General features: G+C 37.0%; 2 protein-coding genes across 2 annotated transcripts in view; one reads left to right on the forward strand and one right to left on the reverse strand.

Moving 5' to 3' along the window:
* mms19 (MMS19 homolog, cytosolic iron-sulfur assembly component) overlaps window positions 1–1879 on the forward strand; it is a 44905-nt gene extending 43026 nt beyond the window's left edge. The window contains exon 31 of the mRNA XM_056468969.1: window positions 79–1879. Within this exon, the coding sequence (XP_056324944.1) occupies window positions 79–109 (31 nt within the window). The 3' untranslated portion in view covers window positions 110–1879. The remainder of the gene's footprint in view (window positions 1–78) is intronic.
* A 1835-nt stretch (window positions 1880–3714) lies between these two features.
* Window positions 3715–17500, reverse strand: part of zdhhc16b (zinc finger DHHC-type palmitoyltransferase 16b) — a 27026-nt gene continuing 13240 nt past the window's right edge. The window contains exons 3-10 of the mRNA XM_056468970.1: window positions 17312–17500; window positions 14091–14179; window positions 12384–12412; window positions 12151–12284; window positions 7936–8021; window positions 7198–7321; window positions 5874–5944; window positions 3715–4615 (exon numbers count right to left, since the gene is read on the reverse strand). The exon at window positions 17312–17500 is cut by the window's right edge and continues 6 nt beyond it. Of these exons, the coding sequence (XP_056324945.1) occupies window positions 4513–4615; window positions 5874–5944; window positions 7198–7321; window positions 7936–8021; window positions 12151–12284; window positions 12384–12412; window positions 14091–14179; window positions 17312–17500 (825 nt within the window). The 3' untranslated portion in view covers window positions 3715–4512. The remainder of the gene's footprint in view (window positions 4616–5873; window positions 5945–7197; window positions 7322–7935; window positions 8022–12150; window positions 12285–12383; window positions 12413–14090; window positions 14180–17311) is intronic.

Below are 17500 nucleotides of genomic sequence, written 5' to 3' on the forward strand. Positions count from 1 at the left end.
CACAGTAGTTCATGCTTTGATTGAAAATGAACTTTTCTCCTATTAGACTGCATCTAATGGGACTTTTCTCACCTGCAGGTTTTTGTTAGGAAGTCCTGGTGGAAGATGAACAACAGGTCAGTGCTGCTATGAAACAAAGAGCCCCGAACAGAGATGATCACCGCTCACAGCCTTTTATTTTACTCCTCTATCCTCTTTTTTTAATAAATTTGTCCTGTCTGGGCATAGAGATTGCTAAACAAACTGAAAAACTGCGTAAACTGAAGCTCCTTTCAGCCGGACCTTCAACAACAAATGCTGAAAGGAGAAAACCTCGTCTCGTCTTTATAGGAACGTTAGTCTGATGCTGAAAAAACAACCCATCGCCCTGAATGTGCCGTCGACGGTCCTTATGGTAGGATTTGTTGGTCTGTTGTCCATTTTCATGAGACTAACTTAAAAGTCTAATGGAGAAAACTGATACCAAGAATATAAAACAGTATTTAAGTGTCCAGAACTGTCAATAAAACTTTTGTAAATGTGTAGATCGTGACAAACTTTGGATTTAACGTGGTCTGCTTTAAAGGAAAACGTAAAGACAGATGCACAGCCATTGATTTATAATGAGCTTATTATGCTCACAAAGGCTCATTAATTTAATAAACATACAGTGAAATGTTATTTCAATATTAAATAACTGTTATTTTATTAAATGTAGTTTAAAGCTGAATTAATTCTTGTGATTTAATGCAGCATTTTAAGCTCGATTAGTCTTTATAATCTTGAGAATAGTCTACTCAAGAGGAAATGTAGTATCATTCATTCTCCTTCAGCTTAATCCCTTATTTATCAGGGGTCGCCACAGCGAAATGAACCACCAACTATTCCAGCATATGTTTTACGCAGCGGATTCCCATCCAGCTGCAACCCAGTACTGGGAAACACCCATACACTCACATTCACACTCATACACTAAGGCCAATTTACTTTACCCAATTCACTTATTCTGTAATTGGACTTGTTGGGGAAACCGGAGCACCCGGAGGAAACCCACGCCAACATGGGGAGAACATGCAAACTCCACACAGAAATGCCAACTGGCCTAGCCGGGGCTCGAACCAGCAACCTTCTTGCTGTAAGGCAACAGTACTAACCACTGAGCCACTGTGCCGACCCATATTCTATACTGGACATTATTTCTGTTCAGTGACCAGACTTTAGTCTGAGCAGAGTCAAACCTTACTGTCCTAATGAAATCATTCAAAATCAAGACATGATCATATTTTATTGTGGTAAAATAAGTGTAATCTAGAGGCCTTTGCCTTTCATATAAGCCACTTCTGATACCAAATGATCAACTAGAAGTCAAGTTATTATTTGTTGTTCCTAAAACTTGGGTAGGCAACAAGACTTTGGTCAGGTAGTGTATATTAAATTTGAAGCTACATTCAATAAGAAAATAGTTCATTAAACTGTAATAATATTTTCCAGTTTGCACTGTATTTTGGATCTAATAAATGCAGCCTTGGTGAGCTGAATCGGCTTCTTCTAAAACGTTTTTAAATGTATTTAAAAGCAATTACAAACTCTTGACTGGTCGTGTACATCAAGTTCAACATATTTTATGTTTAAAAGCTGAAGGTATAAATTGTATGGTCAGAATTTCCAACAAAGAACTTGTTTTATTGCTGTTTTCTTATCCCAGCAGTTCATCTGTACAGTGTTTGCTGGACTGGCGTTGATAGATGATGTTACAAATACAATTCACAATTACACCAACATGTCAGATACAATAAAAATGTCTTCAATCTTACAAACACGCACACAAAAAAAATTGTTCACTTGCTTGTTTACCAGGGATCCAAAAGTCTGAGGAGTTTTAACACTTCGTAAAAATGTTGTTAAGAAATTATCATTTGTTGTCCCGACACTGGAATTCGATAGCAATCAGTACTGGAATTTTAGACACGTCCATTTCCCCGCTAACATTTGAGCACGTTCTTAAACAGCGCTGATTTGCCATTGTGTTCACATGCTCAACAGAAATGACTGTGATTGGTTGTGGAGGTCATCAGTTCACTGAACTCACCGCTGTTTACTGAGTGTAACCACAGATACAGGGACACCGGAGCGTTCACGGTTTTAAAATGCATCTGTGGTTACACTCTGTAAACAGAGGCGAGTTCGGCGAACTGATGACCTTCACAGCCAATCACAGTCATTTCTGTTGAGCACAATGGCAAATCAGCGCTCAAATGTTAGCGGGAAATGGACGTTTTTAAAATCTCAGTACCGATGGGTATCAAATTCCAATATCGTGACACATTAGTACAGGTTTATGCTACGGTCACACCGGGCTTTGTGTGTGCGAAATTCTGTCGTGCGGCGCTGCGAAAAGGGGCGGGATTAAACGAGATGATTAGACATTAATAAAGTGAGCGATTGCTCCATGTTTTAAATTTCTGTCCAGAGAGGTCCTGTTTTGATCCTCGATTGGTCTCACGCAGTCAAGTGATGCGGTTTCGCAGGTCAGAGTTCACAAAGCTTGAACTTTGCACCGCAGCAACATGCGAAACTTGACGCATGACCTTGCGTTTCCGGTCTGACGCATTCGCGTGCATATGAATGGAAGTCTATGGGAGGAAAAGTCAAGTGTGACCGCAGCTTTAGTTGCAAATAAGCAAATATCCAGAGTAAGACTTTATTGCAAAAGTTTGTCTAAAATATAGTAAATAAACTTATGACACAAAATGAATGAATAAATAATAACCTTTTGTAGCAGTTTTGAACATGTTATTACTTTTTTTAACTGTTTAAATTGACTACTTTTATATGTTTTGAATGTAAAAATGCCTCAGAATAATATTTTGTTCATTTTTTTTAATAAATCTGTTAAATCAACCTCAGTCCTGATTAAACTACTAAATTGTTTAGAAAATTTCAGGATTTTAACACTTTAATTGCTAAATTCATAAATGATGTCATTGATTTTGTAGGGGAAAAACACACACAATGACGTATTTTCAATATAAAGATTAATTGTGGAGTGGATTTTTAAAATCTTTTTTCAGAGTCTTGGACATTGAATGATTAGTAAATTCATTGGCTTTGATGCATTGTTAGATTTTCATGTTGGTGGCTGTTTTTGCCCCATTCACTTCCATTATAACCACATTTGATGGTGCATCAAGACGCAGTCTTTGCTTTTGTTTACTCCATGTAGTTCTGAGATCTGAGGTGTATATTTTGATTTTCTCAGACACATCAAGGTAAGTGTGCAAAAGTCTCACTCACATACACACACTATAATTAGCTGTTATACTCCATATAAAATCTAGAATTTTTTTGCACAGGCCTATCTAAAGGGTTAATGGTGCCAACTGATGATCAACAGTAAAAATTACGACTTCGACCTCTTCCCAACAGGCAAAACCACCAACAATCAAAAATGCATGATTATGTGGCGTCATGGTTTTGTAATAATCAATGTGGTTATAATGGAAGTCAATGGGGTGAAAACAGACACCAACTGTAAATTAGGAGAAAAAATAAAATTAAATAAAAACAATGCATCAAAGACCATGCTGTTTCACATGTCCAAGACTCTGATAAAAGGTTAAAAACATCCAGTCCACAGTTACTTTTTATACTACAAATACGTCATCTTGTGCATTTTTCAGCAAATCAGTGACATCATTTAATGAATTTGGCAATTAAAGAGTTAAAATCCTGTAATTTTCTAAGCAATTTAGTCGTTTGATCTGAGTTTGATTGACAGATTTATGCAAAAAAATATTAATCTGATGCATTTTTACAGCAGTTTAATTTAATGGATGTTTTCATCCCGAACATGACAAAAGGGTAGCCAATTTGCCCAGAGTGTATCAATGAGGTTTTCTATTTTATTCAAAGCACTTTTCTAAATATGGTTTGTCACCAAAAATCATTCTGCTAGCTGAAACACAAAGTTGTGGCCAAATTGAGACACAATCACCCCAGAGTGGATGAAAACATCCCCAACAGCACACAAGGGTTAATATCCTGATATTCAAATTCATTGTCATACATATAATATCATTTATACAGTAATTAAATAGAAAAATCATTACAAAATATCTAATATGTAATCTTTTTCCCCACAGTCTCTGACTTCTGCAGCCCACAGTCACAGCTTCTGTATATTTAGACCTGTTTCATGAACAAAAATAATAATAATAATATAAAAATGTTAAATATAAAACATGTTAACAAAATGGACCACTTTGGAAATGTTTTGACATTCAGATAGGAAGTGAAAAAAGGAGTTTGTTAAAAGTACAGCGCTCAAAGATAGCCATAAATGATGATGATCATCAGTCTTTGAGTTATAGAAAAAGATATTCCACAGATGTCAAAAATCTTTGGCACCAAGTACGACGAGGAACTCGGCACATCTAGAAAAAACACAGCATCTCACACTGCAGCAGAAACACACACTTGAGTAGACCACCGTTAAAAGCTCCTCATTAGAGTCTGTGATATGAGTGTGTGTGTTTATATGGCGGTGGTGCTGCTCCTGTAGGCAGGACAGTCCCACATCAGGCCGTCTCCAAGAGGAGGATGAGCCGAGGGCAGCAGGACACGCCTCAGCCAATCACTGACGAGATACAAACAGTACTTTAATTCTACATTTCTAAACATGATGGTTTTAATAACCCATTTCTAATAACGGATTTCTTTCATCTTTACCATGAGTGGTCTGTTCTGTAGACTTTGCTTAAGGGGGTTAATAATATTGACCTCAAATTAGGTCTTAAAATATTAAAAACTGCTTTTATTCTAGCCGAAATAAAACAAATAAGACTTTCTCCAGAAGAAAAAATATTATAGGAAATACTGTACAGTATATCTATCTATCTATCTATCTATCTATCTATCTATCTATCTATCTATCTATCTATCTATCTATCTATATATACACACACTACCTGACATAAGTCTTGTCGCTGATCTCAGTTGTGAGAGCAACAAATAATAACTTGACTTCTTGTTGGTCATTTGGAAAAGTGTCAGAATGTAGATTTTCTGATGAATCATCTGTTGATCTGCATCCCAATCATCACACATACTGCAGAAGAAATCTGTCAAGTTTGGTGAAGGAAAATTCATGGTTTGGGGTTATATTCTGTATGGGGGTGTGCGAGAGATCTGCAGAGTGGATGATCAACATCAACAGCCTGAGGTATCAAGACATTTGTGCTGCCCATTACATTACAGACCACAGGAGAGGGTGAATTCTCCAGCAGGATAGCGCTCCTCATACTTCAGCCTCCACATCAAAGCTGCTGAAAGCAAAGAAGGTCAAGGTGCTCCAGGATTGGCCAGCCCAGTCACCAGACATGAACATTATTAAGCATGTCTGGGGTAAGATGGAGGAGGAGGCATTGAAGATGAATCCAAAGAATCTTGATGAACTCTGGGAGTCCTGCAAGAACGCTTTCTTTGCCATTCCAGATGACTTTATTAATCAGTGATTTGAGTCATTGCAGAGATGTATGGATGCAGTCCTCCAAGCTCATGATGGAGTCAGACACAATATTCATTCTGTTTCCACTGCAGCATGACCACATGTTCTATACTGGACATTATTGAAGGTTCAGTGACAAGACTTTAGTCTGAGCAGAGTCAGACCTTACTGTCCTAATGAAATCATTCAAAATCAAGACATGATCATATTTTATTGTGGTCAAATAAGTGTAATCTAGAGGCCTTTGCCTTTCATATAAGCCACTTCTGATACCAAATGATCAACTAGAAGTCAAGTTATTATTTGTTGTTCCTGAAACTTGAATAGGCGACAAGACTTTGGTCAGGTAGTGTATATATGGGAAATAATAAAATATTTAGCATCTCACCTTCCTTTTTCAACACCGAAAAATATCCTCCAGTTGTTAATTCTTCCATGGTGGTACGGGTTACGGAAAAGCTGTGAGTTCATAACACAAAAGGGTTCATTAAAATGTGAAATGACAATAAAAATGTGTGTGTTTGTTTGTTTTCATTCTATCAAATATTTCCCAAGTGATGTTTAACAGATTCAGGAATTTTTCACAGTATTTCCTGTAATATTTTTTCTTCTGAAGAAAGTCTATTTGCTTTATTTCAAGCTAGAAAGGAGTTTTTAATAAAAAAAAATAAATAAAAAGAACAATTTAAGGTCAAGGCTCTGTTTTATTTCTAGTGATACTAAAAGAAATATTTGTAAAACCTGCTAAGGTTAATATTATAAGCCCCCTTAAGATTGTTATATTTCAGTTGTCTACAGAACAAACCATCGTTATACAATAACTTGAAGAATATCTAGTCTAATATTATTTACTGTCATCATGACAAAGAGAAAAGAAATCAGTTATTAGAGATGAGTTATTAAAACTATTATGCTTAGAAATGTGTTGAACAAATCTGTTTAACATCACTTGGGAAATATTTGTAAAAGAATTCATTTCACAGGAGGGCGAATGTCTTTATCTTCAACTCTATATATTGAATATGGTACTTATAATATTAGTATTTGCAATACAACATTATTTTTATCTTCAACTCTATATATTGAATATGGTATTTATAATAGTAGTATCATTAGTATTTGCAATACAACATTATTTTGAGACTTTCATTTAAACAACATCAAAAAACTAATAATAATTAAACTAATATTAAACATAAATAGAAATGAAAACCACAGCACAAATGCAATGACAGAAATATGTTCAAATCTATTTATAGTTTTTATCATTTTTCTGATGTTTATTAATAGGAAATATGTATCCGGTTGCTTTTGTTCAGCTAATTTTGCATAAATTCATCTCTAAAAAAAAAAAAAGATGAGATGAATGAAGAAAAAAATGAAAATAATAAAAAAAATAATAAGAAGATGAAATCTGGGGAACAAAAATGACAACAAAAATATATGAATACATATTATTAATATAATACAACTAATAACTAACAGTACTAATTATTTGCAAGTCTAATATTTATAATAAATCCCAAAAATATAAGAGTGACAATGAAAAACAAACTACTTTATAAAGCAAAATAAGAACAGATGTCATTTATTTAAGTTATCGATTGCATTGTGCTGTTAGTTTCAGAAAGGCATCTGTGTCTTCTCTCTCCTGAATGTGTGTGTGTGTGAGAGAGAGAGAACGTGTGTATGCGTGTGTGTTCAGCTCGTACTTTCCCCCTGAGTTTGAGTCGTCGCCTCTCCTTGCGGTTGATGTGTCTCTCTATGCTGGTTTCTCCTCTGGTGATCAGAATGGCGTGCCACAACGTCAGAGCACCCAGAGCCACTGCCACAGAGCTGAACGAACACACACACACACACACACACATATCACAGTGATTACATTACCTAGACTTCCAGTTATTATATCAGGTCATCGATTAGGGCTGCACAATATATGGTTTCAGCAATGATAACGCAATGTGCGCATCTGCAAAAGTCACATCGCAAGAGCTTCAATGTTGAGTCTGGATTATCTATTTATTTAATTTTAGTTTATTTTAATTACTGTATTTATATGGAATCTATATGAAAATCTTGTTTCTAGTTCTAAATATCTACATTACAAAGCGAAAACAAGATTATAAACACACACGCATGCACACAATGTTATACAGCCATCTGTATGAGGACTTCTCATGCATGTAATGATGTTTCTACTGTACAGGCTGTGTCCTCATCCTCCACATCTACCCCTAAACTCAACCCTCAAGAAACAATCTGCAGTTTTACATTTACAAAATACATCATTTCTATTGATTTATCAGCCGTTTTCCTTATGGGGACCAAAAAAATGTCCCCTTAAGGTCAAAAATGACTAAAAGATGACTTTTGCTATATTTGAGGGAACATTTGGTCCCCACAACACACAAAATAAAAGGCACACACACACACACATACAGAGATCTCACCTGGTCAGCACCCACAGGTAAACCAGACTCTTGTGTACCACTCTCTCCTGATGAGTGAAGGCAGGTGGAGGAGTTTGATACGAGCTCTACAACAATAATATCAATAAGATACGTGCTCAAATCACTAGTTTAGAACATAATCATTCGGTTATAGAACTAATAAACTAGCACTACAAATCTGAAGTTGGTAAGAGTTTTAAAAATCCATTTATTTGATTTAAAATACAGTAAAAATAGTGATATTGTGAAATATTAGTATGTATTCTAATAACTGATTTACTGCACTTCACTAGCTGGCCACTGCTACACTCACCCCACTATACCTCACTTCCATCCGGGTCACGGCACCAATGTAACCACGCCGGTCCTACACTACCCCACCCGCTTCGAGCTTGGATCGAACCGGCGACCTTCCTCATGGGAGTCGGTTGCTCTACCAATGAGTCTAAAGTCCATGGCCTCTAGTATCTGTCACTAGAGCACCTTTAGAGGTCAGAGGAGTGAGGTTTACCTGCACAGCACTTCACTAGCTGGCCTCTGCTACACTGCATTATTAGAAATATCAATAGGGTTTTAGAAGAGTCCTTGTGTTTGATTAATAAAATAGTCAAATTTGTGAGATTATTACGCATTCCAATAACTGATTTCAATCTTAAGATGTTTAAAAATGTTATTTACTCCTGTAATTCCAAGCTGAATTATCTGTATCATTACTCCAGTCTCTAGAGTCATGTGATCCGTCAGAAATCACTCTAATAGGCTGATCTGATTATCAAGAAACAAGCATTATTATAATTATGGAGTTTTTAAGAGTCTATTAATATGATTCAAAATAGTAATATTGTGACATATTATTACACATTTAAATATCTTACTACTTGTTAAAAAGTCCTTTATTTCTTTATATTTATAATTCTAACCATAGTTACTTCAGTCATATGACAATCCCTCAGAAATCACTCTAATATGCTCATCTGATTATCAAGAAACAAGCATTATTATAATTATCAATGGAGTTTTTAAAAGTCTATTAATATGATTCAAAATACAGTCAAATTTGTAATATTGTGAGATATTACTACACATTTAAATATCCTAATACATGTTAAAAAGTCATTTATTTCTGTAATTCAAAGCTGAATTATCTGCATCATTACTCCAGTCTTCAATCTCACATGATCCCTCAGAAATCACTCTAATAGGCTAATTTGATTATCAAGAAACAAGCATTATTATAATATCAGTGGAGTTTTTAAGAGTCTATTAATATGATTAGAAATACAGTACAAATAGGAATATTGTGATATTATTACACATTCAAATATCTTAACACATGTTAAAGTCATTTATTTCTTTATATTTATAATCCAAACATCGTTACTTCAATCACAAGAAAAATTAATCAGAAATCACTCTAATATGCTGATCTGATTATCAAGAAACAAGCATTATTATCATTTATTTGATTCAAAATACAGTAAAAATAGTAATATTGTGACATATTATTACACATTCAAATACATGTTAAAAAGTCATTTATTTCTGTAATTCAAAGCTGAATTATCTGCATCACTGCTCCAGTCTTCAATCTTACATGATCCATCAGAAATCACTCTAATAGGCTAATTTGATTATCAAGAAACAAGCATTATTATAATATCAGTGGAGTTTTTAAGTCTATTTATTTGATTCAAAATACAGTAAAAATAGTAATATTGTGAGATATACTGTGACATATTTATCTTAATTTATGTTAAAAAGCAAGCCCGTGCACAGACCCTTACACACTCTCAGAAATAAAGGTACGCGAGCGGTCACTGGGGTGGTGGCTTTTCAAAAGGTACACATCTGTACTTAAAGAATTCATATTGGTACCTCAAAAGTATATATTAGTACCTAAAAATTTTAAGAGGAACTCTTTTGTACTTTTTAGGTACTAATGTGTACCCTTGAGGTGTTAATATGGTACAAATGTTTACCTTTTGAAAAGGTACCACCCCAGTGACAGCTCGCGTACCTTTATTTCTGAGAGTGCAGGGGCAGGTGCTCAACAAGGTGCGGCGATCATTAAGTGGGGAGGGCGTGGTGGTGATTGGTCGATCACAAAGTGAAAAGGGGGGGTGGGGGGTTGGCAATCGCAAAGTGAAGAGCAGAGGGAGGGGGAGATGGGGGGGGGGGGGGGGCGGGGGCGTTGATCTGATCGAGCAAGTGCTTGCTGAAAATCAGAAATCACTCTAATGGGCTGATCTGATTATCAAGAAACAAGCATTATTATAATTATCAATGGAGTTTTTAAAAGTCTATTAATATGATTAGAAATAGTAATATTGTGAAATATTATTACACATTTAAACATCTTACTACATGTTAAAAAGTCCTTTATTTCTTTATATTTATAATTCTAACCATCGTTACTTCAGTCATATGATAATCCCTCAGAAATCACTCTAATTTGCTGATCTGATTATCAAGAAACAAGCATTATTATAATATCAGTGGAGTTTTTAAGTCTATTTATTTGATTCAAAATACAGTAAAAATAGTAATATTGTGACATATTAGTATGCATTCAAATAACTGATTTCAATCTTAATACGTTTTATTAAAATGTAATTTATTCCTGTAATTCAAAGCTGATTTTTCTGCATCATTACTTCAGTGACATCTCTAAAGGCTAAAAGTCTACTCTAATAATCCTACAAATTACTAATGTACTACACAGCTACAAACATTAAAGGGATAGTTCATCCAAAACTGAATTTCCTCACACTCATGAATTTCTTTCTCCTGTTCAACACAAGAGAAGATATTCTGAAGAATGTTGGGGGGAAAATCCATTGACGTCAATAGTAAGAAGTCAAGGCTGTTTTGTTTTCCCAGCATTCTTCAGAATATCTTCCTCTGTGTTCAACAGTAGAAGGAAACTCAAACAGGTTTGAAACAAGTGGAGAATGAGGAAACAACAGACTTTTAGGGTGAACTGTCCCTTTAAGGAGAACTATTGATCTTCCTCTACTGTCTCTGGCTGCAGGTCCACTGGGCAGAGATGAACACGAACTACAGTTGTCAACATTTGAAGTGGTTCATCACCTTTCATTAAAGTTGTCCTAAAACGATTAAACAAAACCCAGATTGAAGCCACAGCTGCTGTCCTTCAGCTGCTGTCTGGGCTTTCCATGTCTTTCTACACCTTCCTTTCTTCATGTGTTCAATACTTTTTTTCCCTGCGTCATTTTATTATACAGTACTTCATTCATTTGTAAACTAATTCATATTGTTTTCTTTGCATATACGGATTTCTTATGTTTGTTACTAACATCTGGGGAACATTTCAAGTCAACGGCAGCTTTAGAAATAAGTTTTCTGAGAGAAACGGTGATGTGTTTAATACTTATTTCCCCCGCTGTACAAACATTTTGCACCACAGACTTGCATTTAACACAAAACAAAAAATGTGTAGCGGAAATCAACAGCAGGCTGAGCTTGTATTTACCACGGAACATTCTTTACAGTAAAAACATGCACGAAATGTCAGCTTTTGCCCCCAAGGAGTTTTGCCCAGTGAACATGCAGCCTCTGTGAAGCTTCTACCTGATGCTGGAATGAGATGTAAACAAGCCCCGCCCCTGGTACCGCCTCCCCCTGAGAGGCTCCGCCCATATACCTGCCTGACTACACAAATACACACACACACATATGCATATAAGCCCACTGTAATGAAGATTTAAAGGCTCTCTGAAGGAAACGTTCTTATAATCTGCATTAAAATGATCAAAAGTGAAAGTAATGTTACAAATGAGGATCACTTATTTATTAGGGGTCGCCACAGCGGAATGAACCGCCAACTATTCCAACATATGTTTTCATGCAGCAGATGCCCTTCCAGCCGAAACACCCATAAACACATTTTCACATACACACTCATACACTACGGACAATTTAGTTTATTCAATTCACCCGGAGGAAACCCACGCCAACACGGGGAGAACATGCAAACTCCACACAGAAAAGCCAACTGGCCCAGTCGGGACTCGAACCAGCAACCTTCTTGCTGTAAGGTGACAGTGCTAACCACTGAGCCACCATATCACATAAAATTGAAATAGTTTTGAAAATATTACTGTATTTTGATCAAATCGATGCAGCTTCTTTAAATTTTGTCGTTTACCAAATAAAAGTCTGAACAGGAAGTGAAGAACAGGCAGACGGACTGACCTCGATGGCATTGTAAGCGTCCAGGAACATGTCTTTGGCACTGATGCTGCAGTAGACGCAGCCCATGGTCATGAAGAGACAGAAACTGAAGAAGTAGCGGTGGTTGAAGTGACCCACGCAGTTATTCAACCAGGCTGACCAGAGGATGTTAAGACGGAAACCACAACAACACACTTGATTTTATTCACATATCACAAGGTCAGTTTTATTTAATGGTGGCTGCAGAAGGATACGACAGTGGTGGTCCATTTTCAAAATGCATCTGTAATGGGAAACAAAACAACAGTACAATGTTACAAGTTTTTATTAATATAATTTATTAAAGGGCACCTATGGTAAAAAATCTACTTTTCAAGCTGTTTGGACAGACATATGTGCATGTATGGTGTATAGACCGTCATATTGGGGTGATATAAACACACCCAGTGCTTTTTTTTTAATTTAACAACATAAAAAACGGTGGACCAATTGGAGCTGTTTTCAAATCGACCGCAACTTTACGTAGGAGAGCGGTCCCCCCGCCCACCAATATTGATTGACAGGCGCGTCATCATATCCTCAGTTTGTTGATTCACGTCCGCCATTTTCAGCGTGAGTCGAAGCGATATCACTAATGTAACACGCTAGCTCTATTTTTAGATGCAAGGCTCATTGGGCTCAACACAAGATCAATATTCTCCACATTATCGCTCTAATCGGAATTATTGGTTGTATCTTTAGGTAGGTTTGCAAACATGTGTACTTCTCATTGAGTCTACCTTATACTTCAGCCGTTTGCATTTCTCGCGATCCCAGAAGCTCCCTGTGATCTTAACTAGCATGCGTTTTAGAATACTAAACATCGGTTTCTATCAGGGTACACTCAAGTCGACGGCTGGGCGCCGCGGACCGCTGCAGAAACCTGTTTAGAATTCAAAAATGCGTGGCGCGACGATTCGGGACACTTCATGCTTCTGGTGTGCCACAGAGAGTGTCTGGTGTGCCGTGTCGCGGCTTCGAGCGGCGCATCCAGTGCCTCAGTCAAAGTTAATTCCGTGTGCGTGGTTATTAGTTTCTGTGTACAAGCTCAGCACTTGAAACTAGCACACAGTTGGCTGTAAAACTGTACAAAGACACAAATGATTTTGTACTCTCTGCTTGGTCTGTGTCAGAGCCGTATATGTACGACTGAATGGTGATCCTCTCTCTCCTCCGTCTGCCTGTCAGACTCTGTTGCAGAGCGGGTGAGTTCATGGCCCCGCCCCCTTGTTACGTTGGCGGGAAGCCGAAACTAATCTACATGTGAAGCAACACACCCCTAAATCAGCGAGCTGTGGACACGCCCCCAACATGACACTATTTAACACATTATAATAAAAAAATCTGAATTGTGTTTTAAACTGAACCTAAACTGGCACACTCAGGAGAGCCATAATATTAATATTAAATCATAAAAAAGATGTAAACTATGTGCCCTTTAAGATATTTAAATTAAGACATGGAACTAATGAACTTTCAGAACTGGTGATTATTAATTACATTAACTCTTATTCATTAATTATTTGTTATTAAATGGACTGAATGAACAAAATATAAAAATATCACAATTGTTAAATTTAATTGAATCTAATTTCACAGTTATGATTTTATCAATTACACATTTCAATTAAAAATTTTATTAATTTTGTTTTTAAATATGATATATATATATATATTTAAATGTTACTTAGAAATAATGAACCATTTCTTTTTATATAAAAATTATGAATGTAAAAATGTTTATTAATTTTAATCCAGTATTTACTCAATTGTTATTCCACACGCTGCCACCAATGTTGTTCGTCAATCATTGTTTTGTTTCTTATAAAAATGTGTTCATTTATTTATATTTATATTGATTATAGAGTCTGACACACTGCACATGAGAAGAGTTCTGGTGTGTGTTTGTGTTTGTTGTGTACCTGTTGCAGATGCTGCAGTGATGGGTTCGGGCTGGTTTGGGAACTATACATTTTTTACAGATGGTAACAGTCGGAATATCAGTCTTTTCCTGAAAGAAAAAACAGAAGCACAAAACAAACACTGATGAAAGAGTCAATCCTGAACACAAAAAGCACACGATGAAGAAATGAACATCTGTTCTTCTGTCCATCCATATAATTATCCATCCATCTATCAGTTCATCCGTTTATCCATCCATTCATCTATCCGTCCATCCATCCAACCGCCAAACCATTCGTTTATTCATCCATCCATCCATTCATTCATCTGTCTACTTATCTATCCATCTACCCATCTGTTCATCTATCCGTCCATCCATCCATCCATCCATCCATCAATCCAGCCAACCGCCAAACCATTCATTTATTCATCCATCCATTCATCTGTTTACTTATCTATCCATCTACCCATCTGTTTATCTATCCGTCCATCCATCCATCCATCAATCCAACCAACCGCCAAACCATTAATTTGTTCATCCATCCAGCCATCTGTCTACTTCTCAATCCATCTACCCATCCATTCATCTATCCGTCCATCCATCAATCAATCCAACCAACCGCCAAACCATTAATTTATTCATCTATCCATCCATTCATCTGTCTACTTATCTATTCATCTACCCATCCGTTCATCTATCCGTCCATCCATCCATCAATCCAACCAACCGCCAAATCATAAATTTATTCATCCATCCATTCATCTGTCTACTTATCTATTCATCTACCCATCCATCTATCAATCCAACCAACCGCCAAACCATTCATTTATTCATCTATCCATCTGTCTACTTATCTATCCATCTATCCATCCATTCATCTATCCATCCATCCATCAATCCAACCAACCGCCAAACCATTAATTTATTCATCCATCCATTCATCTGTCTACTTATCTATTCATCTACCCATCCATTCATCCATCCATCCATCCATCCATCTATCAATCCAACCAACCGCCAAACCATTAATTTATTCATCCATCCATTCATCTGTCTTCTTATTTATTCATCTACCCATCCGTCCATCTATCAATCCAACCAACCGCCAAACCATTAATTTATTCATCCATCCATCTGTCTACTTATCTATCCATCTACCCATCCATTCATCTATCCATCCATCCATCAATCCAACCAACCGCCAAACCATTAATTTATTCATCCATCCATCCATCCATCCATCTGTCTACTTTTCTATTCATCTACCCATCCATTCATCCATCCATCCATCCATCAATCCAACCAACCGCCAAACCATTAATTTATTCATCCATCCATCCATCCATCTGTCTACTTTTCTATTCATCTACCCATCCATTCATCCATCCATCCATCTATCAATCCAACCAACCGCCAAACCATTAATTTATTCATCCATCCATCTGTCTACTTATCTATCTATCTACCATCCATTCATCTATCCATCCATCCGTCAATCCAACCAACCGCCAAACCATTAATTTATTCATCCATCCAATTATCTGTCTACTTATCTATGCATCTACCCATCCGTTCATCCATCCATCAATCCAACCAACCGCCAAACCATTCGTTTATTCATCCATCCATTCATCTGTCTACTTATCTATCCATCTACCCATCCATTCACCTATCCGTCCATGCATGCATCTATCCAACAAACCACCAAAACCACTCATCTATTCATGTCTATTTATCTATCCATCTACCCATCTATTCATCCATCCACCTATCCAACCAACCACCGAAACCACTCATCCATCTGTTCATCTGTCTACTTATCTATCCATCTACCCATCCATTCGTCTGTTCCATCCATCCATAATCCAAGTATCGATCCGACCACTAAACCAATTATCCACCCATCTCTCCATTCATCTGCTATCTATCCATTCATCTACCCATCCATCTATCATTCCATCCATCTGTCCAAATATTTATCCATCCATACGTCCAGCTATCTATCAATCTCTCAATCCATCTATTTATCTGTCAGCTATCGATCTGTCTGTCTGTCTATCTCCCTCCATCCGTCCAGTTATCTATCAATCAGTCTATCCATCCAGCTATTTATCTATCCACCCGTCCAGCTATCTATACATCTGTCCATCCATCCATCCAGCTAGCTATCTATTCATCCGTTTGTCTATCCATCAATCCAACCGTCCAGCTATTTATCCAGCCACCCATCCATCTGTCTGTCCAGCTATCTATCCATCCATCTATCATTCCATCCATCTGTCCATATATTTATCCATCCAAACGTCCAGCTGTCTATCCATCTCTCAATCCATCTATTTATCTGTCAGCTATCGATCTGTCCGTCTGTCTATCTCCCTCCATCCGTCCAGTTATCTATCCATCCATCCAGTTATCTATCAATCAGTCTATCCATCCAGCTATTTATTTATCTATCCACCCGTCAAGCTATCTATACATCTGTCCATCCATCCATCCAGCTATCTATTCATCCGTTTGTCTATCCACCAATCCAACCGTCCAGCTATTTATCCAGCCAGCCATCCATCTGTCTGTCCAGCGATCTATCCATCCATCCATCCCATCCATCTGTCCAAATATTTATCCATCCATACGTCCAGCTGTCTATCCATCTCTCAATCCATCTATTTATCTGTCAGCTATCGATCTGTCCGTCTGTCTATCTCCCTCCATCCGTCCAGTTATCTATCCATCCATTCAGTTATCTATCAATCAGTCTATCCATCCAGCTATTTATCTATCCACCCGTCCAGCTATCTATACATCTGTCCATCCATCTATTCATCCGTTTGTCTATCCATCAATCCAACCGTCCAGCTATTTATCCAGCCACCCATCCATCTGACTGTCCAGCGATCTATCCATCCATCCATCCTTGTCTATCCAACATTTTCATTGCAATCTTCTAAAAAAGTATTGTTTTATTATTTTTATAGCTATATAAACTACATTAATTGTTCCTTTATTAAACTAAATGAGAATACAAATAGATTAAAAATAAGATTAGCTCAAAACCACCTAGCTTAAAATAAGCCATCTCTTCTACAATTAATTTTTAACAACAAGAGTTTATTATTGTTTGTGTTTTTCTCAACGACATAAATGTAAACGAAATACATATGGCTTCCTAACATGCAAAACACGGCTCGCTTAAAATGTGACAATAGACTGTGAAAAAACAAGTGTAACGTGGTCCGGCACCTGTGGAGGGAAACCGGGCAGTGTGGTCGTGGCTTTATAGTAATGAAAGACGACCATGAGCAGATTCCAGTGACCATAACACAGATGCCAGAGGATCCAGTGAACGGGATACGAGCTGAAGATGATGGGCAGAACACACAGATACACGATAACCACCACTGAGCTGGTCAAGGCCATCACCAGACACAC

The sequence above is a fragment of the Danio aesculapii genome, chromosome 12 (genome assembly GCF_903798145.1).
Source record: "Danio aesculapii chromosome 12, fDanAes4.1, whole genome shotgun sequence".
NCBI lineage: Eukaryota > Metazoa > Chordata > Actinopteri > Cypriniformes > Danionidae > Danio > Danio aesculapii.